General features: G+C 38.2%; 1 protein-coding gene across 1 annotated transcript; it reads right to left on the reverse strand.

Annotated features, from left to right (window-relative positions):
- Positions 1–1,140: 1,140 nt before the first annotated feature.
- On the reverse strand, positions 1,141–21,774 carry foxn1 (forkhead box N1). Its single transcript, XM_042487228.1, has 9 exons — positions 21,742–21,774; positions 12,004–12,142; positions 10,182–10,520; positions 9,239–9,334; positions 8,284–8,414; positions 7,976–8,072; positions 4,497–4,704; positions 3,916–4,365; positions 1,141–1,727 (listed from the first exon to the last, which is right to left on the reverse strand). The coding sequence occupies exons 3-9, from the start codon at positions 10,461–10,463 to the stop codon at positions 1,414–1,416; spliced, it is 1,578 nt and encodes a 525-aa protein (XP_042343162.1). The 5' UTR covers positions 10,464–10,520; positions 12,004–12,142; positions 21,742–21,774; the 3' UTR covers positions 1,141–1,413.
- Positions 21,775–23,423: the final 1,649 nt, after the last annotated feature.

Here is a 23,423-nt window from a genome sequence, read left to right on the forward strand (position 1 = left end):
CACATTTTGTTCTACCGCATAAAATATGTCCCTACTCATACATTTTAAAGCCTTTACATCTTTAAAAATAAGTTGCTAAATGAGATTACAGGTTGCTATCACACTAAACACAGCTTTACAGTCTTATGGAAGTAGCAACATTAAGTCATGCAACTCCAGAGTAGTTTATTTATTGCCTAATGTTGGCTTTTTCCTTCAGGCGATTGCCTTTAAGTTTCAAAAATCATAGAAGTGGTGTTCAATTCTGAGGATTATCTTACTGAACAAAAAATGTAAATTTTGGAGAGGGAACAATAGCATGAAAACGTCCATACTGGCCAACAAATAAACATCGCTCCTGCAGCACTCCTTGGTTTAAATCTAAATGGTATCTTCTCAAATATATTAACATGTTAAGATCACTGATTAGAGATTACTTTCAGACATGTTATAAGACATTAAAATACTTTTTTTGGGTTAATAATTTGTGTTTAAAAGGTTTTCCCAGTGGACCCAGTCTAGATTTCCTCAAAAATAACATCAGTTGACATGACAATACTTTTATATAAGGTGTCAAAACTCAACAACACAAAGTTTATTCCTGTTGCAGGTGGTCTATACTGTGTTGTAAATACAAACAGAAAGTAGATTATGTGACTGTTGCATCAGAGGATAATTCCTCATGTTGAACAACCTGCATGTCACATATTGTCTCTGCTGCCATCTTCCTTTAGTCTTACTACACTGTAACCATGACACCGCCCATCGTCCTCCAACATTGTTATTGGACATCAGTGTAAATACCTTTTCTTATGCTGAGCCCATATCACAGCAAAGCCAGTCACTGTAAAATATAAAGCTGTAAAGTACAGATATATTAATGTATCAACAAAGTCATCAACTCATCAACAATTTTAATTGTATTTCAATAGATATGAAAACTTAAAAAATGACAAATGACAAAATATTTTTAATTGTTTAAAAACACATGGATGTCATATGAAATTTTTAAATCTGTGTGACGGTACAAGTAAATAAATAACTAAATTCACAAATAAAGTTTTTTTAAGAAGGAACTTAATTACAATTTTAATGTATAAAGTGTTTTCATTGATGAAACATTTTGTATTTGCTAACTCATCATGACATATAAAAGGAGCTCTTGAAAAATAAATAAATGGTGGGAAAGAAATATTGAAACAGAAACAAAGCATATAATATATATATCTTGTATATCTTGTTGGTGACAAACAGTGAATGTTTTGTAACTTGTTGCTGCGTAGAGTTTGTCATAGATCAGAGTCTGATTTGATGGTTTAAATCGCCATCAATCTAATACTTTGGCATGTACCTGCTTGTGATGATATTTCCTATTCAGGTTAATATAGCATATTTTTGGTAATGGAGTGTGAAAGAGCTCAAACAGTCAGGTCTTTACGTTAAGGAAAGGGATGCAGAACAGGTCAGATATCCGGTCAGACTCTCTGTCCCTGGATAAACCACAGGATGAAGTCCATTCAAACAGCCACGCTGCTCAAAGGTTCTGCCCGTGTTCTCGTCCTCATATTCTGCCTTTTGTCTACCAACAGTGATCACCTCTGATGTCTGATCAACAGGAGACATGACCTGCAGGCAGCTGGTTTGCATGTGGTGGTGGTCCTGCTGGGCAGAGGTAGTGGATGGGATTGTGGTGGTAACATGGGGATCAGGCACCAGACTGTCTTCCTTTAACTCCTCCCACAAGTTACCTGGGAAATATATAGGAAATAGTTGCTTCAGTTTCAGGGTCCTGTTTTTTGCCTCACTCTTACACTGTTACAACTTACTGGAACACTTAAATAAAACAGAGTGAATGTTATTAGTAACACCTGAGCTTTTCCTGCTGTGGAAAGTCAAAATGTCTGCTGTGAAGAAGGTGTATTAGAAAATAAAGAAAAAATGGCACACAGTCATCATTGATGTCAGGGGTTGCACCTGTGATTCTTTGACATGAATATGCCTGCTGAGGTCTAATAGCAGCATAAAAACTCATAGCAACAGATTTTCGTAATTTGAAAAATAATATGCAGACTTTGTACAAAAACAAAATGATGCCACATTTTGCCATCCTACTTACAAAATGATGTAAGCAACTAGTAGCATTCTATGAACTTAAAAAAGCTAGTTGGCACAGAGTAAACAAAACTTTGATTTGACCGTGATGAGTTGTGTCATCTCTTCCTGTGCCCCAGCTGAGTGTGATGATGTGTATGTATGTTGTGGCAAACCATATCTGCCAATACTCTCGATGTACGTGGCAGTCTCCCTATTTTTAACCTTTTTTCCTGCCCTGCTCCCGATTGGAAATTTCTCTGTCTAATCTCCAGATTTCATATAGATATGACTCAAATGGGTGTTTCACAGTTTCTGTGATATGTCCAGACTGTAGGATATCTGCCATGGTACCTAGCAACTCAACCAAATGACCACGCCTGATGTGCCGTGCATCACTCTTTTGCGTCACTACGCACGTTCAAGCTCGAGTTCGGGATGGTGCCAATAGCACTGCTTTGTTGTTATTACTGCTTTGTTGTTATTACTGTTACTGTAGACTGTCGCCCTGCATCCAAAAGCACCAGACAAAGAGAGGGGGGAGAGCCGGCATCAGGGCGAGGCTGACCCGACATGGAACGAGAGCTGTTTCTGTACCGAGCCTTCTTCTGGCTAATGTCCGGTTGCAGGAGAATGAAGTGGATGAGTTGTGAATGAGGCTCACGCAGCAATGGGAGATCAGAGACTGCTCCTTCACAGAGACATGGTTAACCCCTAACATCCTTGATCAAGGTGTTGCACTGAATGGGTGAGCCTTGTTGGGAGCCGTAAGAACAATGCACTGCAGGAACTGAATGATACCATCAGCAGCAACATGTAAAACAACCAGATGGAATCTTCATAGTAGCTGATGATTTTAATCAACTCATCCCTCAACTCCTAAGATGTAGCAGGATTAAGGACAAATGTAATTTATTTTTTTTAAACTTTGGTTAAACTTTGTTTCAAAAATGACTAACAAATCTACCTTCTACCATCTATTATCCCTACCGATCTTTCTATTGAAGGTGTTCGTGGTAATGATGGCTCCTCAGTCTCTCACTGACACTCTCACAGTGTTTGCACTTGATATTTTTTGTGATGTAAATTTTAAAACATTTTACTTTGAGCTATGGATGTATGGATGCATTAAAAGTAATTTAGTTTACATTCTTGTATTTTTTGTATTAATTTGTGGTATAGGGTTATATAGGGACGCTGCAAGTAGGCCATTCCAACCAATACCCCAGAAAATCTCTTTCTTTTTCACAGCCCAGTGTTGGCAGATAGGAATAAACTGTATTGCCTCACTGTACAACAGGGTGTTGTACAGTTACATGTATTTCTATGTTACCAGTATATGGGCTCTATTGGTTTGCTTTGATGATCTCCTTGTGACACTGTGAATGTGAGATAGCTCTTGCTTTAGTTTGACCTAATTTTGTTGTTGTTGTAAAGCATTTATGATGTGATAATTAAATGTCTTGTCTTGTTATTGCATTTTTTGTGGACCCCAGGAAAAACAGTTGTGACTCTGGTAACGACTAATGGGGATCCTGTATAAAGAATAAAGAATGTGTCCTTTATCTATCTCACACAAGCTTCGCCCTCTACTGGACTCTATGGGTAATACTGACCTCCAATCAGGAGCACACATTCCTACACTGAAATTTGCATAAAGTTAGCCAAATGTGTGCTAATGATTGAAGGAGAATATTACCAACTCAGGGTAGAAGAGGGCTCCACCTGTGATAATAGAATTTGCAATATCGTAACCCTCTATACGGCACTTCTAGTTTCTTTGCACAGTAAAAATGTACTTGTTTCTTTCCTTTGCATACTATTGTCTCAACCCAACTCTCATACCTTGTAGCTGCAGGTCAGTCAGACTGGGGTTGAGCGTGTCAATGTCATAGCTGGCATCTCCCTCCAACAGCAAGTCCTGCATGCTCCTCGAGCTGTACTCAGCTTGCAGGGCGTCATTGACAGGTGGTATCTTACCAGCCATAGGGGAGTGCAAACTTCCAGTGGCTGATGGGATGCCAGCTGCAGGCTGCCGTCCACAGGGTGGGTACAGGGCAAATGAGTTGCTGGGGTGTGCAGCAGCAGGGGGGACGTAGCAGGGCTGCTGAGGTTGAAAATGGGCATACTGTGGTCGTTGTATGGGGAGGCGGGGCGGTTGAAGGTGGGCTGTGGTGTAAGATGATGAGGCAACGCCATAGATAGGGGCCACTCTGGATAATAAAGCTGGGTTACTGTAAGGTGGCAAAGACCTGAGCCTGTCTGGTCTTTCTCCAAGTAGACGATCGAGGTCTTCTGCAGAAAAAGTGTGTATCAAATAAAGTTTGAATCAAAAGAGATGTACTAAAATACAAAACAATCATATATTGTTCAATTCATATAAATTCTTTGGTACTAACATCTTTCAATACATTTAAAGGACCGACCTGGCCTCGCCATGCTCCTACGAACACTAACGGGGTCCTTGCGACGCCACTTGTGCAGTTCCTCCTGCATTTTTTCTACCTTGGCTGGATTTAGAGCCCATAGACAGCCTTTACGGGATGAGTTTCCATTTTTGTTCTCCACCTTCTCAAAGCACTTGTTCAGGGAGAGGTTGTGACGCACGGAGTTCTTCCATCCATCAGGAGCTGACTGAAAACAGACGATTGGAAGGATGCAGAAGATGCGGGGAGGAAAAGGTTAAAGCAGCTGATGTTATAAAACCAAACAATGACGAACTAAAATCAGTTGAACATTCTAATTAAACACTCCTTTTTTGCACAGACAGTTTAGCGATATCCCCACAGTTGTGGCCTTGAGCGGTCTTGAAATATAATCCCGAGTCTGGTGGAGTCCAAGACAAGACTGAGACCTTCATAAGTGGTCCAGAGACCAAACCGGTTTTGAGTACTGAAACACTGCTACTATCATTGTGCTACAGTTTCACAGAAGGTAAATCTTTTTTTTTTCTTAACTTGTTTCACACTTATGTTTTTACACTATTAATTATATCTTAACCCTTTTACATCTGTGTCGACATCAATTTTCTTGTGCTGTTTTCAGGTGCCTTTTGTAAGCACTTAAAGCTCTCAAATCAGAGAAATTTGGTTTAATTTCTTTAAATTATGTTAAAAAACCTAATGAGAAAATTGGCAGGAAATAGCCCACAAATTGCAAAGATTAGTAAAAGGTTCAGACGAAATAAAATTACCTGAAGAAGAGCTAGAGTGGGGAATTATTGGATAATCAAAAAACTAGAGAAAATGTCCAGACTACACTTATGTCTTATGAGGATAAATATATGTATTATATGAGATTTAAATATATGTATTTTTGAGCACTTTTACAGGTCATTTTCTTGTTTATTTGTATGTTTGTTTGTTTATGTGTTTTGCTCATTTTCAGATGATTTCCTTGTATCTCAGGTTTCTAAGGGTTAATGCCATTTTCCCTTGCCCTTACATTTCTTCATGTGGCCCTACAGCTCTCACCCAATGCTTTTTTTTTTAGTATCAATGTGTCAGATGTTATAAATGTTGTTTTATATTGACTGCAATCTATACACAGAAACCAGAGCACCCTCCTTCCCTGCAGGCGATATTAAACAGGGATTCATTTTCCACCGTCTGCAGTGTTTAATATCTGCATTCCATAGCAAGAGTCCACTGAACTGAAATGAACTCAAAGATACTAAACAGCATTCAGAAAGACGTATCCCAAAAAACACAACTTTTGCAGTATATACCACGTATCCTCTGCCACATGAGTTCTCTGGCCCTGCAGCCTGTGCTTAATGTTACAGGCAGCTGTTTGGAAGGCAGCCATATATAAGGTGCCTTCTTGAATATGAATGGCAGCAAGTCTTTGAGCTCTTTCCAGAGGTGAGTCTCAACTAATTTGATTTGTAGATATCTAAAATCCTTTGAAGAATGTATAGTATTTGTGATGACCCAGGGTTCAATCGGAGGTCTAACCCTGCAGCTGCATCACTTTATCAATATTAAAGCACAGGGGCATGTGTTTTAATCTACCAAGCACTTTCTCAGCAGTATCAAGTAATTATGATATCTACTTGGTGTTGATTTACTGACAGTATTTGCCACATCCTCTTAAATTCCTCTTAAACAGATACAGACCATCTCTTCATTAAACTCTCTGTGCCAGTCTCATGCCTCAACAGGTTAGTACCCAGCTGGTTCAGGGCCTCCAAGCTGCAGGTTTAGCACACTGATTTTTTCAGTGTGTCATTTATCATTAGAGAGTATTTACTGTCAGCCACAACACAAATGTGGCTTGGGAGGCCTTTTATTTAAAGGATAACACTTGAAGAACCTGAGTGTAAACCCTTCAGCAAATGATCTACTAAAGGAAGACTATCATTTGATCCAGAGAGACTACTGGAGCAGAAATTTGTATGGGTTGTTAAAATGTTGTACTTCACAACCACATTTTCAGTTCTGCTTGTGCCACATAATATTTTTTTTTTGTTATCACCAGTGCAAAGTTAGCAATAACCACAGCGCTCTTTTATCTGATACGAACCATGCTGTTTACTCTCTGTCCAATCAAATAGAGCCATCACCATTAGGCATCGTCTGATTGGTCAAAATCTGCAGGCTAGTGAGTGGTTTATCAGACTTAAGCTGCAGCATCACTTGCATGAGTGCACACCAAAGTCAGAGAGGAACTGGTGCTTAAAAAAATAGCACGTCAGCCAACTGGCATTATTTTGACTACAGGTGAGATCACTTTTTACAAGCACAGGTACTGTCAAGAACTGAGTGCACATTGATATCTGTTGATTTATCACAGTTAATATCATTAATGCAGAGGTGGGGGACTTGAGTCACATGATTTGACTCGGGTCAGACTTGCTTGACTGACACTAGTAAAAGACTTGACTTCACTTTTACTGGAGGACAGATGACTTTTCTTAAAAATATTTCAGCCAGTTCTCATTCTGGACCCGTAAAGTACTGCCACTTTGACGTTGAGTGCGATGCCAAAAGCCCCCTTTCATGTCCCCATGAAACGTTGCTAGATGGTGTAAGGTGACAACGCAGCAGAACCAGTCATAGTGTTTTATGCCAGTGGACATCCAGACAGCACCTGCTGCATCATTACATGGCCAGACGGCACCTGTTGTGTCAGTAGGAAACATGGCCAGTAACAGCTTATTGTAAGTCTGACGCGAGGGGCAGTGGATGGGTCCAACAAACCCTGGGCTTTCATGCAGGAGTCTGGTGTTTACTTCCCCACTGAATGTGATGTTTTTTTCTACACCTTGAAAGGATAGTTATATGCATATCGCGTAGGTGCAAGGCTATCAAAAAACAACTTACATGAGGGAATAAGGTAACGCCTGCACACTTACTCCATGCCACACAAGTTTATTGAAGACAACGTTTCAATCCTGCTTGGATCTTCCTCAGATTAAATGACCTGACAAAGATCCAGGCAGGATTTTTTTTTAACTTTTTTTTCCTACACCTTACGATGTGTCTTTTTCTTTAAATCCTAACCATCCATGCCAGCATGTGTTGGCTGCTATGTGTTGACATCATGTTCGTGGCATCCTGGAAATAGAAATTAGCAATACCAAGAGCATAATATAATATGTATATGCAGAAGTCCACTGCAAAGCGGCAAAATGTAACAACTTGCGATGGGAATGGGTTAAATATTTGTAATTTTTCTATTTTGTATGACCTGTTACTTGCTTGATTCTCACCACAGTAACTTGGGACTTGCTTGTGACTTGCTCATGGGCGACTTACTCTCACCTCTGCAGTATCCCAATATTCAGTAATGTTATTGCATATTTTCCTAATATTGCACAGCCCTACTTTTGCCCCTGATGAGCCTGATATTTTTTCAGTTGGTTAAGTTCAGCATATAATAGCGAAAACATTAATTGTGGTACCTTAAAATAGGGGAAGTGTTCAGTCATGAAGCTGTAAATCTCACTGACTGGCAGGCTTCCTGTTTTGCTGTTCTTCAGCGCCAAGAAGATTAAGATGCTGCAAGCGCAAAGGAAACATTTATTACATTAGCATTTATTTATAGTTACATGTAACAAAAACAAAGCACTTACATTTTAACATACCTCCACCCATATTCAGTGAATGGAAGTCACAAAACAATTCTGCATGTTGTTGCTTTAAATAAGACTACATCAATTAAGTAAACAGAAATGTAAATGTTGGCAAAAATATGTTGATGCAGTGTTACCTGTATGAGTAAATGGGCTTGGGGAAGAGGGACTGTGTAGTGCTCTCCTGGTGTGACTGAGTGGAGGGACTTTGGAGAGAATATTTTGAACCATTGGACTGATCATTATTAGGATACAGTCTGGATGGGACCTGTAGAGGACACATACATACAAATCATGCCCTAAAAAACCCACTAAAATACATACTAAGTCTTTTTTTTAGGTACTATTTCTGCCATTTTCTTTAAATTTGTTTCTGTTGAGTCATATGTATTGTCCACTGCTTTTAAACCAGATTAGGTGGTATTGTCTTGGCTTGTGTAAATTATTGTAATATCCTCAAAACATAAAGGTAAACCTATGTATCTCTCACTCCCCTATTTAATAAATCACTACATACATCCTATCATCTACAGCAATGGGCTGACTACAAGACAATCGGCCCCTGGGCAGAGACAAGCAAAAGGCCCTACCACCTCTTCTACATCAGCTGTTTAGCTTCTTTTTGTTGTTTCTTAGTGTCTCTGTTTGTTGCCTCTTTTCCAGTCATTTCAAATCTCTTTGTAGTCGCTCTCTGTCTCTTTGTAGTAATTCTGAGTTTCTTTGTAGTTGCTTTGTGATATTTGCGGTAAATTTTTGGTTCTTTGTACTCATTTTAAATCTCTTTTTAGTTACTTTGTAGTTACTTTGCATTTCTTGTAGTCATTTTGTGTCTCTGATTATTCTGCCCTTTTTTATGGTCACTGTAAGTCTCTTTGTGTATCTTTGCAGCTGTTTTGCATCTCTTTGTTGTAATTTTATGTCTTTTTGGTCTGTTTTTGTCTTTTTGTAGTCATTTTGAGTCTCTTCCTAGTCAGTTTGTGTTAATCTGAGTGACATTTTGTAGGTGAAGACCAGAGGCCCCTGACACTTGAGTTGAGTATTTCATCCATATCTACAGCGTTCCTCAATGGTTTAACTGACACACTCACTCACCTGCTGTAGAGGGCTTGATGAGCTGTAGGGTGGATAGCTTTGAGACATGAAACAGGAGGACTCTGCTGGTACAGTTGGTACATCTTGGTACGAACTCTGCAAAAAATTAGAAAATAAAAAGAATTGCTTAGAGAAGCCAACTTGTATTAAGCATGTGCAAGTGTGCAATTTGTCATATGGATTTCTGCCTGAAATATGAAAAAATTGACTTATTTGACACCTTTAAACCTGCAATAACTCAATATTCAACTGGACACTTACACCTCGCCCACACGTCCATGGGTATTTTTGGGAACGCATGTTTTCCTTCTCCGTATACAAAAAAAAAAATCCCTGTCCACACTTAAAAATGATCTCCACATCTAAAGAAACAGTTGTAGATAGAAGGCATTTTATATGAAAAATTTCCAGGACCACGTGGCTATAATGCAGGAGCTGCACAACTTCACAAATGAGTGGATTTGCGCTTATAAATGTGGAAATAGGCCACAGAACTCATAACAGCAGGCAGGCCTGCAAAAGCGTCACAGTAACAACTCTGCGCGTGAACACCGCAAGCATGCAACACGCTGCAGTACGGTGAGGTTGCAATCACACACTGCTGCCAAAAACAACTATGTACGTGTGGACGAGGTGTTAGAGGCTGCGTAAGTTTAAACACACACACTATGTGAGCAGTGACAGTTAACTAAATGAGAACAGTTATCTGCAGGACAACTAAAAAATAAGCTGAAATTCACTTTAAAGCTCCATAAGACCAATAAGAGCAGGATTCAGGTGAAAATCCTCTGAAGGTTGAGGAATAAAGTGAAGTGTACACATTTCTGGTCAGCTGCTCTATCAATTCAAGCCCTTTTTATCGATTTTTCAAGTCACCTTTCTGATAACAACTTGTTTTGGATTGGACAAACTTTAGTAATAGGTGAGGATAAAATGAGTGTACCATAAATCTAGAAACCTGAATGCTGCCGTTGTACTGCTCCCAGGCTGTTGGCGTCTCGCTGGTCGAGCTGTGTGAATGAGTGTCAGGGCTGCACACCTCCTGCACACAGCTGAACGAAGACTGTTGGAAGCAACCTGCAGTAGCGCCTGCTATATCGCTGAACTGTCGACGGTACGGATGGAAATGGTTGGGGTTGACGGGCCCTGGTCCTGATGCTGATCCTGACCCTGAACTGATGGTCCCATCATGGCTGTGCCTTCTGTTCACAGATCCTGTCCTCATGCTGACGGTGTCACTCTCTTGCTGGATGAAGTAGATGTCCCTTTGGCACTCTCTAGTCTGTTGTGTCATCATCATTACAATTGATACAAATTATAAAAACTGAGAATAACAATCTGTACTAACTGATGACTGACTCATCAGGGCTAGGTTCAATGTGGAAATCTTTTCTCCACTCCCATTTCTGGACCAAGAGGTTGCCAAGATGCCTACTGCTTACTGAGAATCCCCTGAGGCCATTATGAGGAAATTTCTTCCCTAAACAGACCACAGAGAACTGTTACATCTGGGACAGGAGAACATTTCATTTTTATTGTATTTCTTCCAATAGCTTGTTTGCAGTCATGTGGATCTAATAAAACACGAAATTCAGCTTGAGGGCAGGAAGTCAACAGCAACTATGGCAGAGATAGAGGAAGGTCTGTATTGCACCAGCTTAGACGCTATTACAAGAGGAAAAAATCATTCAACACAGTTTCTCTCAACACTGATGTTACATTTTTTTACGTTACTAGGTGAACTACTCTAAAAGGTCATGTGAAACGCCTCTAAAGACGCGGATCAACGCAAAGGAAGACGGAGAAGTCTTATTTATTTTCTTATTCATGTTAATCTGTCCTTTGTGTAACATTAAGCTGTTAACTGCGATCTAAGGGTTAGTGGTGTTGCTTTTAGTTTTTGTTTTTGTTTTGTGATTAATAAACAATTGTCTATTCTATTCTGTTCTATTGTTGTTCAATTATAGAGGTACAAACTCCAATCAATAAATCCAATAAATCCAAATAAATCAAAGAAACAACCAAACTTCAGTGTTACATAGTAAAAGAATAGTTAACTATAAGCTAAAGTTACATAAACAAAGCCACAAAAGGCAAGTTACCTATGACAAAGTGGTCACTGCACACACAGGCATTATCTGTTATCATATATTAACCATAAACAACACAAAACATCAGCATAATGAGAGTTTGCTAGACTGCTTCTACAGTAGAAAATCAATTCCTGCCCTCCGTTTGTATTTCGCACAACAGCCTCGGAGGGAAGTGACGTCGAGTGCAAACAAGCTACAAGACAAAAGGGTAGTTTTATATTACAGCAGCCGGGTTAGCTTAGCTTAGCAAGACTGAAAGACTGAAACCAAAGGGAAAAGGCTTCCAGCACAAATCCCTGTTTCCGGCTGAGAGATAGTGTTGCACACAATCATTTTAACACTTTGTTTTTTTGTGCAGATAAAAAAAAAAAAACATGACATGTTAATTTTTAGCTTTGAGAGTGCTGTCTTCAAGTGCTGCCTACAAGTGGTGTCTTCTTGTTTATATGACAGTAAGATCTTTATTCCATTAAAGATTTGATGTTTCAAACTGTGTGTTCCTCAGTTTAATTAATTTACCTGTCAAAAAAAGAAATAAAGATGTATAGTGGGTTAAAACAGCTGTCGTTGGAAAGCCAGCCAGTCATAACTGTTGTTTTTTTTTTTTATTCTTAGTGTTTCTCATAAGAAGCTGTTTGGAGTTAAACAGAAAGGCCTGAGGCGGCTCAGTACCTGTGATTCTACCAACTGCTGGCAGGACGTCCCACGGGATTCACAGGTGTACAGTCTGGCCTGAAGGGTTGATGTTAGAGACTTGCCAATGCTGTTTGAAAATGTCAGGGACTCTGACAGACTGCACCAAAATCTGCTCCTGAGAAGAGATGAAAACAAGCTAAAATTCATATGGGAGAGAGAAAAACTGTAAGCAACCTCCAGTTAGTCGGTGGTGTTTTCTGGCCTTACGGGGATCTGCATAATTTGCAATGGATGACAATTTTCAGTTATTAGATATGTTGGCTGAATCAGTTTAAGTTAAAGGTCACACAACTGTAAAAAATCTGTCTGTTTTCTTGTTTTGTTTTTTAATTAAAATGAATTGATGTGTACCCTGTGTTAATTAAATAGCTAATACAACTAAATCACTTCAGCTTAATTACTGTAAGTAAATCCACTCTTTTTTCCTTGTTTTTCTTCTTTTTTTTTGTTTATGCAACACAATTTTCCATTTTTTACTTGTTTGTTTTGCCTTAAATTATGTATTTTTTTTATTGTTAGGTTTTACATAAAAACGTATGTTCCGGGAATGAATAACAGAAAAATTCATTTTTACTTTCCTAAAGAAATTGGCAACAATTTGCAGGGCTGAACTTTTATGTAGCTAATCCATTTACATTTTATTAAGGCTTAAAATGTCACATAATTCATGGCATGGCCGCTGTCTGCAAAGTGTCACCATACTTTGAGTTAGATCTTACCTTTTGTCCTAACATAGTCACTTATGCCTCCAAAAATCAAAGATGGTGAAGGCCAAAATGCCAAACTCAAGGCTTTAAAATGGAAGTCCTCAAACCAGTGAGTGACATCACATTGGCAATGTCGATTTACTGGCACCATATTTACCACAGCAGACATGCCAAAACATCAAACTGTTCCTTTGAATTTTGGAATCACATCAGAAAGGAAAACGCAAAAAAAAAAAAAAAAAAAAAAAAAAAGAAGCTGTTCGTTTAAGTTATGTAACTGTTGTTACATGACAGGAAGCATATCCCAAGTGTTTTGACAAAGCACCTCTTGTCATCGATCCTTTGAGATTATATCTACTGAGTCCTTACTGTTCTGGAAATCTGTGAGATACACTATACTGTGTCCTCTGACAGTTCACTTTCAGTGCCAGTTTGACATTAGCAGATATACATGGACATGGGGGCTATCCGGCTGAGTGTAAATAAGTGTCATCTGATCCCAGCGGAGGTGACGGACACGTGGCCCCAGTTCCAGTAAAGGTAACTTCAACCCTCCGACATAAACCAAGCTCATTAAAACTGCCAACAAACCATGGCTGTCACGTAAAGCCAAATAATGCTGAGGCAGAGAAAATCATCTGTGTGTGTGTGTGTGTGTGTGTGTGTGTGTGTGTGTGTGTGTGTGATGGAGAGAGAGAGAGAGGGAGAGAGAGAGAGAGAAGTAGCAATCGTAGCTCTTTCTGTTCACATCAAAGGAGGCTAAAGTGTCAAGGTGAAAGTTGAGAGATTGCCTTTTAACCACTGTGGCAACAAATCCTCTCATCTGCTTGACAGACACGCTGCCACCAGCCAGAACGGATGCACTTACAGAAAGAGAAACTCCAGCAATGGTGTGTGAATGTGTGTGTGTGTATGCCACGTTCTCACTGTTGAGATCACTAAAAGAAACTGAGCAGTGAGCAAATCTTTTTGGCTGTTTTAGTCCCTGAGATGACCCATTTATGTACAGGTTCAATAAGTGCAGATGTAGTCTCAGTTTGTGTGCCTCTCAGGTGTAGATTTCAAGGGGGACGCAGGGGGCACATCGCCTATTGTAAAGTAGCGGAGAACTTTTATTTTTTGAAATTTAAGACATTTATGCTATAAAATGTTGCAGAAAGAAAGAATGCAGGATATTAAGTTTTTGATGCTTGAAATCTCCTGGGGGAGGATGCCAACCCCCCTCCTGCCATGTTGAAACAAAACTTATGACCTTGGTTGGCACTGTATTTGACTTATAGAGCTAGGCATAGGCTTTTCCCTGAGAAGACAAAACAACATCACCCAGTCATTTAGTAACATTTAGTGTTGTTCTTAGGGTATTTCCAGAAACCTCAAAAACTCTTCTAACCATTTGTATAAATAAACATTAAATCTGCTGCACAATAAAAAATATTAACTTCTTTACCAATTCAACACTGCATCTTTATATTAATTCAAACAAAGATGACATACTTGACATTTCTCCTTTTCAAATTGCACAACTTAAACCAAAATTTGAAAGAAAATATTATTAGCAGTATTAATGAAAATCAAGCATTTGTAACTTGAAATATCCTGGATATAGGAAATGCTTTCATAACTTGGAAAACTGGTTAACAAAAAGGACTCTAGAAACACCATTAAAAACAGTGGAAGGTATTGTTAAACAACCCTACAAATTTCACTGAGTATTAATTTTTTAGAAATTGTGATGCATAGATCTGAATGTAATGCATGAGTGTGAAACAATTAATGGTTCAAGTATTTGTATTTGTGTCTTCTTATAATATAAAGCCTGACTGAACATGAATAGTGCCGTTGGTGCAGTATTACGATTGCCCTTTATCCTCAGTTGGCAGGGCGGTTAGACGTGCCCAGTTTGCATTCTTTTGTAACAACTGTGAGATGTTACTGACAATTAGTAATACCAGTAACATGGTTAAAACCCTAATTATATGACATGATATAACACAATGACCTCTCCTCTTTTTCACCTCCTCGGCTTTAGGCCAGTAACGTGATGGGCTCCTAATATACAAATCTTGTGGTTTGTTTTTACAAGTATGTATATGAATCCCTGCAATTACTACCAACACTTCAGATGGCAGCCATTCTGTAGTTACTACAGTTTAAGTGTTTGATATTTTATAAAAAAAAAAATAAAATAGCAATTGTTTGTTTTGGGGTTTATTTTTTTTTTTTTTTACAATAAGAAGGCTTCTAAAGTTGAAGAACATATAGAAATATAAAGAATATATAAAAAATTAGAAGGTATCACAACACTGTAAAACCTAATCTTGACTATTCAGTTACTTGAAAAATGAGAACCTGTCCTTTAAATTGTTACATGCACCAGCAACATTTCTTTGCGCTTCAGCAAGGCTGTTCAAAGAAGGCCGGGGTCAGTCTTTGACCCCATGGGAACTACTGGGTTCAACACATGTGCAATGTAGCTGGAGCTGTTAAATTGGAGGGTTACAGCAGAAAGCGCTAGAAATACAATGATGGTTTCCGCTCAGGGTTAACCCCGCCTGATAGAATATTTGGGAACAACATGGCGGCCAGTATACAATTTAACATTTTTATATTGTAAGTATTTCTTTACAGAAGTACAAGTACCTTTTCAGTAAATGCGGAGTTGTAACTCTCACCCCTTTTTTGTATAAATTATATTCCGACCCAAGGCCGACTGCTGATGTCTCAGTGTAACGAATCAATCATCTCCACATCCTGTGATAGTCCGCCAGCCAAAGAGCCTTTAGACTAGAGCAGATTTTTCTGCACATGTGTTATAGCCCAATGATATGATGTGATATGCCACAGTGACTTTTCCTCCTTTTATTCTCTTCGCCTTTGCCCAGAAATGTGATGGCTTCTTACTATGCAAATCTCATGCTTTGTTTTATTTAAATGAATCTGTACAATTACTGACAACACCTCAGATAGCAGCCAGCATGCTGCAGGCACTACTGTAAAACTGTTGATTTTATTTTTAAAGAACAGGGGTGAAAAAGTTATTTCAACACTGTAAAATCTTATCACTGAGCAAAATAAGAAACAACAAAGGATTATTAATATATTATTCTAATATACTAGGCCAAAAGGTCTTTTTATTTTGTATTGATTTATTTTTCTTTGCAGGATTTTTAATGCATCCGTTGTTACTATGTACATTTACTTACAATTTTGAGTTATGTGCATCTTACTTCAGTATTACAATTTTTATCTGCTTCACTACATTTCAGGAGGGATTGTTTATTTTATAGTACTATTACTGTACTGGCCTGTTTATTTCACAGCTATAGTTATTACCAACATTAGTGATACATATCTTACATTCAAAACATTGTTTTATTAATTTTACACACAAAATGTTCTTAGAGTTACTTTAAAATGTAACTATAGATTTTCTTGGGACAAAATCCACAGTCCTTGTTTGGTGCAAATATATATTCAAAACTAATAAGAGCACATCATGACGGGATCTTGGACGGCCAGAATAAACAGGAGGATTAATTACAGCAAGTAAAACCTGTTTCAGTGTTCATATGGGCACCTGACTGTTCAGTTACAAAAGATTTGACAAATGTGAACCCTTTAAACTGTGACATCAACGTTTTCTGGCCTCTGGCCATTAACGTTATAAGCTCTCTATATGCAAATCATGTCACTTGTTTTTATGCCTCCACTCTGGCGATGGCTGAGGCTGAAGGCATTATGTTTTCGAATGTACATCTGTATGTCTGTACATCCATCCTATTCTTGTGAACACAATATTTCACAAATAACATGTAGGAATTTGTTCAAATTTGGCACAAACATCCAGTTGGACTGAACAATGAAGTGATTTGGTGGTCAAAGGTCTCATTTTTGTGAACACAACATCTCAAGAATAGCTTGAGGGAATATCTTCAAATATGGCTCAAGCATTCACAAGGATTAAAATATGAACTGATTAGATCCTGGTGTTCGAAGGTCAAAGGTCACTGTGACCTCACAGAACATGTTTTTGGCTATAACTCAAGAATAATTTGTAAATCATGACACAGTTTCACACAAATGTCTAATAGGATAAAATGATGATGTCACAACATTTTATATCCAAAATGTCAAAGGTCAACTTCACTGTGATATCATAATGTTCTGCAGAAACACTTTTCTGGCCATTGTTTGATGTCATAACTCAGGAAAAGAAGTGGAGACATTTGGTCAGATACTGAATGTCCACCCTGAAACTGTGCTGATTATTTAGATCTTCTACCAGCGGGAAGAAGTGTGTGAAGCATCCATGTTTTCAGACATGGATGTCAACTGTAAGTGCAGCTCGACTGATTCACAGAGACATAACTGTGAAGCTGTAATTCTACTAAATTTTGATGCACCGTTTAATGTAAAACTATAGATTTTTTGGGACAAAATCCACATTTCTTGTTTGGTGAAAATATGTATTCAAAACAAAAGTGAAGCTTCGGCAGTCTGAGTTAGTAAAATTAAGTAGATATCTTGCAGAGTTACAGTCTTTTGTGTATCAAAAGTCCTCTTTGTGTTTTCCTGTTCGGCTGAGAGAGTGTAACACAAAGAGTACTAAAAGCCACTTGATTCATCAAACTCAGATTGTAGGAGCCTCATATTAGCATCTGGAAAACTTCTGAGTAAATGTTTGCAAGGCAGGAGGACTATAGATTTTGGCCCCCCATCACTTAAATTTCAAGCAGATCACAAGGGGCACAACAGAAGGGGATGTTTAAATGGCCAAAATGAACAAGAGGAACAATTAGAGTAAGCAAAACCTGTGTCAGTGTTCATATGGGCACCTGCTGTGACATACACTAACAATATTTCCTGGCCGTTGGCCATAAACGTGATGAGCTCCGTATATGCAAATGTTGTGGTTTGTTTATATTTATAATTGGTTTTATTGGTTTTATTAATACCAGCAGTTCAGAGCCAGCATTCTTTAGGTACAACAGTGTAGCTCTTTGATATTTTGTAAAATCAAAAAGGGAGTGAAAAGAAATTTAAAAAATAAAAATTGTTGTCACAATCAATAGACTTAAAAAGTTGTAGACTAAGTGAAAGTTTACTAAAGACTGCATTGATTCTTGTGATTTTAAAAACATTGCTGATGTAGAAATTAGAAGTTATTACATACAAAACTGTGAACTTATTAATTTTTTATTATGCTGGATATTTGGATATTTGGATGATCCGTTGTAACTCTATACATTTCCTTACAGTTTGAAGTATTTTGTATTTAATCAAGTTTAACTTTTTTTTACACTTTATCTGCTCCACTATATTTCAGGGGGGGGGGGTTATTTTATTTTATTTAATGTGGCATTACCCTTTTATATGACAGCTTTAGTTACTAGTCATGTTACTGAAAAATATTTTACATACAAAGTTGTTGTTTTTTTTTTCAAATGCACTGCTGTATATAAAACTATAGACTTTTCTATCCACAGTTCTTGATGAAAGATATATATTCAAAACATCAGCAGGGGACGTTTACATGGCCAGGATGAACAGGAGGAATGATTACAGTAAAACCTGTTTTAGTGTTCACATGGCTATCTGACTGTTCAGTGATGATGGATTTGACAAATGGGAACCTTTTAAGCTGTTTCATGCACCAACAGCATTCCTTGGCCTTTGGCCAGAAACGTGATGGGTTTGGGTGACTGTAATCATAAAAGACAAGAGTCACAAACTGGGGCCAGCACAGATGCTGTATGAGCATAAAACAGTAAAAAAAGTATTTGTCTTTGTAGACATTTATACCGTACAGACTGTTTCTGAAAAGGAATAGTACCATTGGTACAATGTAAACAATGTTGGCCTTAATCCTCAGTGGATAGGGTGCTTTGATGTGTTTAATTTACATTCCTTTGTGACAACTGTTTGATCGAAACAACAATTAAATATTAGCATATCTTGAACCCACATTATATGACATGAAATGAAACAGTGACTTCTCCTCTTTTTAACCTCCTCGGCTTTAGGCCAGTAACGTGATGGGCTCCTAATATGCAAATGTCGTGGTTTGTTTTTATTTACATGAATCCCTGCAATTACTGCCAACACTTCAGATGGCAGTCAGCATGCTGTAGGCACTAGAGTGAAGCTGCACTAGAGTGAAGCTGTTTGATATTATGTAAAATAAAAAGGGGGTTTAAAGAAAGTTTTCACAATGAGCAGACTTCTAAAGTTGTAAACTAAGCAAAAGTTTACTATAGACAGCATTGATAGTGATTTTTTTTAAATTGCTAATACAAAAATTAGAAGTTATCATGACAGTGTGAAATCTTATCATTGAGAAAAATAAAAAAAATATTATTGTACAAGCCAATTTATTTGACTGCTATAGTTAGGATTTACTTTGCAGAATTTTTTTTATACAAAACACTGTTTTATTAATTCAACAAAATGTTGTTTTTTTAATTCTATGCACTGTTATAGATCAAACTATCTAGCAGTAGATACAGAAATTAAAACTTCCACCCCTACCAGCAACAGCAGTAATGCAACATGTTGATGTATCAGCAATAGTAATAAAATAATACATGATATTGTAATACTGTCAGAAGACATTCTGATTGCAAATTATTACTCTCACCTTTTATATATTTATTTTGCTATTTTGCTTGATATTGCTAATCTTTTTTTTATGTATGTATTTTGAAGTGCAAAGTTAGGAAAAACTCTGTCTCTGTCATTCACATCCATTTTGGTCGAACCCTATATAATTATGTTCTACACATACTGAACAAGTATTTTTGATTGAAGTGATTCTGAAAGGGCTCCAATAGAGAAAAGAAAAACCTCACACTAGGCTTCAATCATCACATGCAGTCATCATTCTTCTGATCCTATATGCAAATCATGTTTGTTTTTGGATCTTACAGAGCAAATGCAAATTACTGTCGAGGCTTGAAAGAAAGCCAACAAACAATTGTCAACAAGTACCAGCCATCAAGTTATAGACAAGACAATGCAGACGATTATTTTTATGCATGTAACAGTTCAGGCGGTTCTCATTCATTGTTCATACTCATACCAACGAAAAGTAATGCACTATAATTAGTAAATAATCCATGTAACCTTTTGTGGGATCAGTACTACCTTAATATGATCCTGTGACTCCCCTATCCAGGACGCCTACCTGCAAATATTTTCGTAGTTTTCATGGGCGGTGATAACTCATATGCATGGTAACACTGACTGAGTATTCATGTTTTTATTATTATATGCGCATCCTTAATCCTTTGGAGAAGCAAACCTATCGGGGGCAGTGTTGGTATGTAACAGTTGTGCTTAATTTATTTGGAATTCCCTAAAATCACACGTGCTGTTTGAATGATCAAAAGACAGAGATTTGTCCTGTAGGATGACGTTTAATCACAGTATCAGCTCTCTAAGATCACGTGGGATTTGGAGCGCTGTATATGAATAAATCACCTGATGCATATTTTGCAGTGCGACAACTTCAACCACCATTCAGCTAAGGCGTGGTGTTGAAAATTACAATAAAACCGCATCCGGCAGGATATTTCACATTGTTTGGATTTCTATCAATGCATTTATGTCAGGTTGAAACTAAGCTTTTGGTTTTTTGGTAACAGGTTTGCTGTTGTTCCATAAGTTCCTTACTCTAAGATATTACTAATGCTACAAACTCAGGAACATTATTGTACTACATTACCTAATTTGCAGTATTTTGACTGAACTACTACACTAAAACTGAGTGAAAATATAAAGTTATCGCCCCTTTGAAAAGTAGTATGATAGTACAGCTCTGTCCCTAAAAAAGGGACTGGCTTTGAAAATCTACAACAGTTTGTGATGCTCACAACAATACGATACTGTCAATAAAACCTACATAACAAAACATAACAGATGCTTTTTTTCTTCTTCTAAACTGATCTGAAAAATGTCTGTAAACGCATGCTTCATCCTCTTCTCTGCTCACAGGTACAGACAGCCACTCTGCAAGAAATCTTGCTTTGGGAAAGAGTTTCTTTGCCCACACCATTAATGTGTTAAATAGCTGAGCATACTGCAACAGATATGCTTTTAGTGGGTTTTTTTTATGGTGATGCTCTTATCTGTGTACATCCTGTGTGTTAACTGTTCTGAGACAGATGGTGAAAACAAATTTCCTCCTCTGAGGACAATAAAGTATGACTCTGAATATTAATCTAAAGTGTAGAGAGGTTTAGAGCACACACATCTCATCGCCACCACCAGTGGCGGAAGAAGTACTCAAATTTTGAATGTAAACCAGCTACCATAAATAGTCTTGTCACATGATCAAACAGAGACATGACAGAGGACATCTACATACATTTCATCCAGCAATCATCATTACATAAATGTATATGCCAAAAAAAAACATAGAAAATAATTATTAATGTAATTAAATAGTTTTCAAAGTTGATGCAGAAACACAATTTGGATCACTGACAAGAGCCTGAGGTCCCCCCTACAGGCCCCTAAACCACCACACTGCCTGCATGATCTCTATTTCCAGCCCTGGTAGTTGAGTAGAAAGGATGATATTTGCCTCTAAAATGCAGTGGAGTAGAAGCATAAAGACTCATTTCCAATGTTATGCAACTTTATTAAAGTTACATACCATTTGAATACTCAAGTAAGGTACAAATACCTAAAATTTGCCCAAAATTTCACAAGCCTCAGAAAAAAATCATTATGTAAGGCTTTTGCATGTCTATGACAGAAGACGTAGAGAGAAGCCATGCTTGTCTAATTGTCAGTATTATATACTGACAGTATTATATCAGAGGTGCTGACACGAGAACACTTCTAGAGGTTAACCTGCATTAAGCACCTACAGCTGTGTCAACAGTCTCAATGCAGTACTGTGTTCTCTCTACACACACAGAGGTTAAAAAAAAAAAAAAAAAAAAGCTAAATTGTTGCAGCAGTTTAAACATTCACACACTGGAAAACTGTCAAACCAACTCACCTAACTTTTGCAAACAATAACTGCCCCCTCTCTTCTTGGTGGGTTTGTAGCTTCAGTCAGATTTTCTCAATCAGTAACCTCTGCCATCATCTGAGCTCAGGCTCCAAGCTCAAAGTGAAGCTCTTCGATTAGACTGACTGTCTAAATATGTATGGAAATGGTTGATGGGCTGGTTTCAGATTTTGGCAGCTCGGAATATCATCCTCATTCTGTGTGTGTGTGTGTTAGTGTGTGTGTGTGTGTGTGTGTGTGTGTGTGTGTGTGTGTGTGTGTGTGTGTGTGTCTGTGTGTGTGTGTGTGTGTGTGTGTGTACATACGCATGTGTGCATGCGTGTGTGTGTGTGTGTGTGTGTGTTTGGCTCCCATCCAGGCTAGCCCAGCAATGAGATATACAGAAAGAAAAACCTGCTGCAACAGGTTCCAAAACATCTACTGGTGCAGTCATTGGCAGCTGGCAGCGCTCTCTTCCTCCTTCCATCAGTCTTTCTTTGCCTGACTGAATGGTTACTTGTCTGAACGGGACATAAGATACACTACTGATCACAGCCAGTGGTAGAGAGTGGGCGCAGTGCCCTGGTTTCTGAGCTCGCCCCATGGCAAAGGCTGTCTTAAATGTGATCTAGTTTCATTTCACTGTTACACTGTGCAAAATAAACGTGTGCACAGGGAAACACAGACTGAATCAGTTGTGCATTTCAAGCATGCAAAAACAAAGCAATAGCTAAAAATAAACAGTTGATCTGGAAATGTCAGTTTCTGATTGCCAATAGGAGTTAATGTTTTTTATTGACATACCCATCAATCAAGCTCCTGAGGTCTGCAGAATGTGAAGTCAAGCTAATCTCAGAACCATCATGCTCGTTTTAAGATGCTCCATGGGGGTGTCTTTAAGCATTATTTTTCTTGAGTAATTTAGATCCTTTCTAAAACTTTTACAGTGACAGAATGAGGCTGAAAGAGTCCAGGAGGCAGAGAAATAAATGAGAAAGTGAGCAAGGGAGAGGGAGCAGAGGTATGTCACTGCAGGTAGATTCCTATCCTATCCTTCCAATGAACCAGGAAAGCAGTTCGCCTTTGCTCGTTGCTATACCTTGAACAAACGTTGTCCTTAGTGAGAGGGCGAGGCAGAATGACAGAGAGATAGAGGATTCATTACAGACTGAATAAACTCTTGAGTTACAGTGCCGAGCGAAGCTGCTGCCGAAGGCTCTTTCTGCCAGAGGTGGAGTTCTTGAGGAGGGAGCAATGTGGGAACAGATCTCAGGGGCCACTTCAGTGAAAGTCTCATTGTCTCCTAGGAAATAATTGTTCCAGTGCCTGGGTGTTCTCAGTTGCAATTATCGTGTTTTGCAGAGTTTCAGCATATTTACCCCTATTGTGATATAAAAGCAATAAAGCTGTTTCTTCCTACTACTCTAATAATCACCTGTCAATGTCATTAAGCATGAATCAAAGTTTTTACAATCCAAGATATCAGATTTTTAATTTGAGTCACGAGGTCGCCTATGAGTGTTACACGCATTCAAGAATAATGTTCATAAACAAAAAAATAAATTATAACATGTTGACAACTAACGATGTAGTCATGCTGATGTTCACGCTTATCTACACTTAGCAACTTAGTAACATTCGGCTTTATGGAAATCAGTGCCTTGTCATCCAAGTTGAATTAGCACCTGTTG

Source organism: Plectropomus leopardus, chromosome 5 (genome assembly GCF_008729295.1).
Source record: "Plectropomus leopardus isolate mb chromosome 5, YSFRI_Pleo_2.0, whole genome shotgun sequence".
Taxonomy (NCBI): domain Eukaryota; kingdom Metazoa; phylum Chordata; class Actinopteri; order Perciformes; family Serranidae; genus Plectropomus; species Plectropomus leopardus.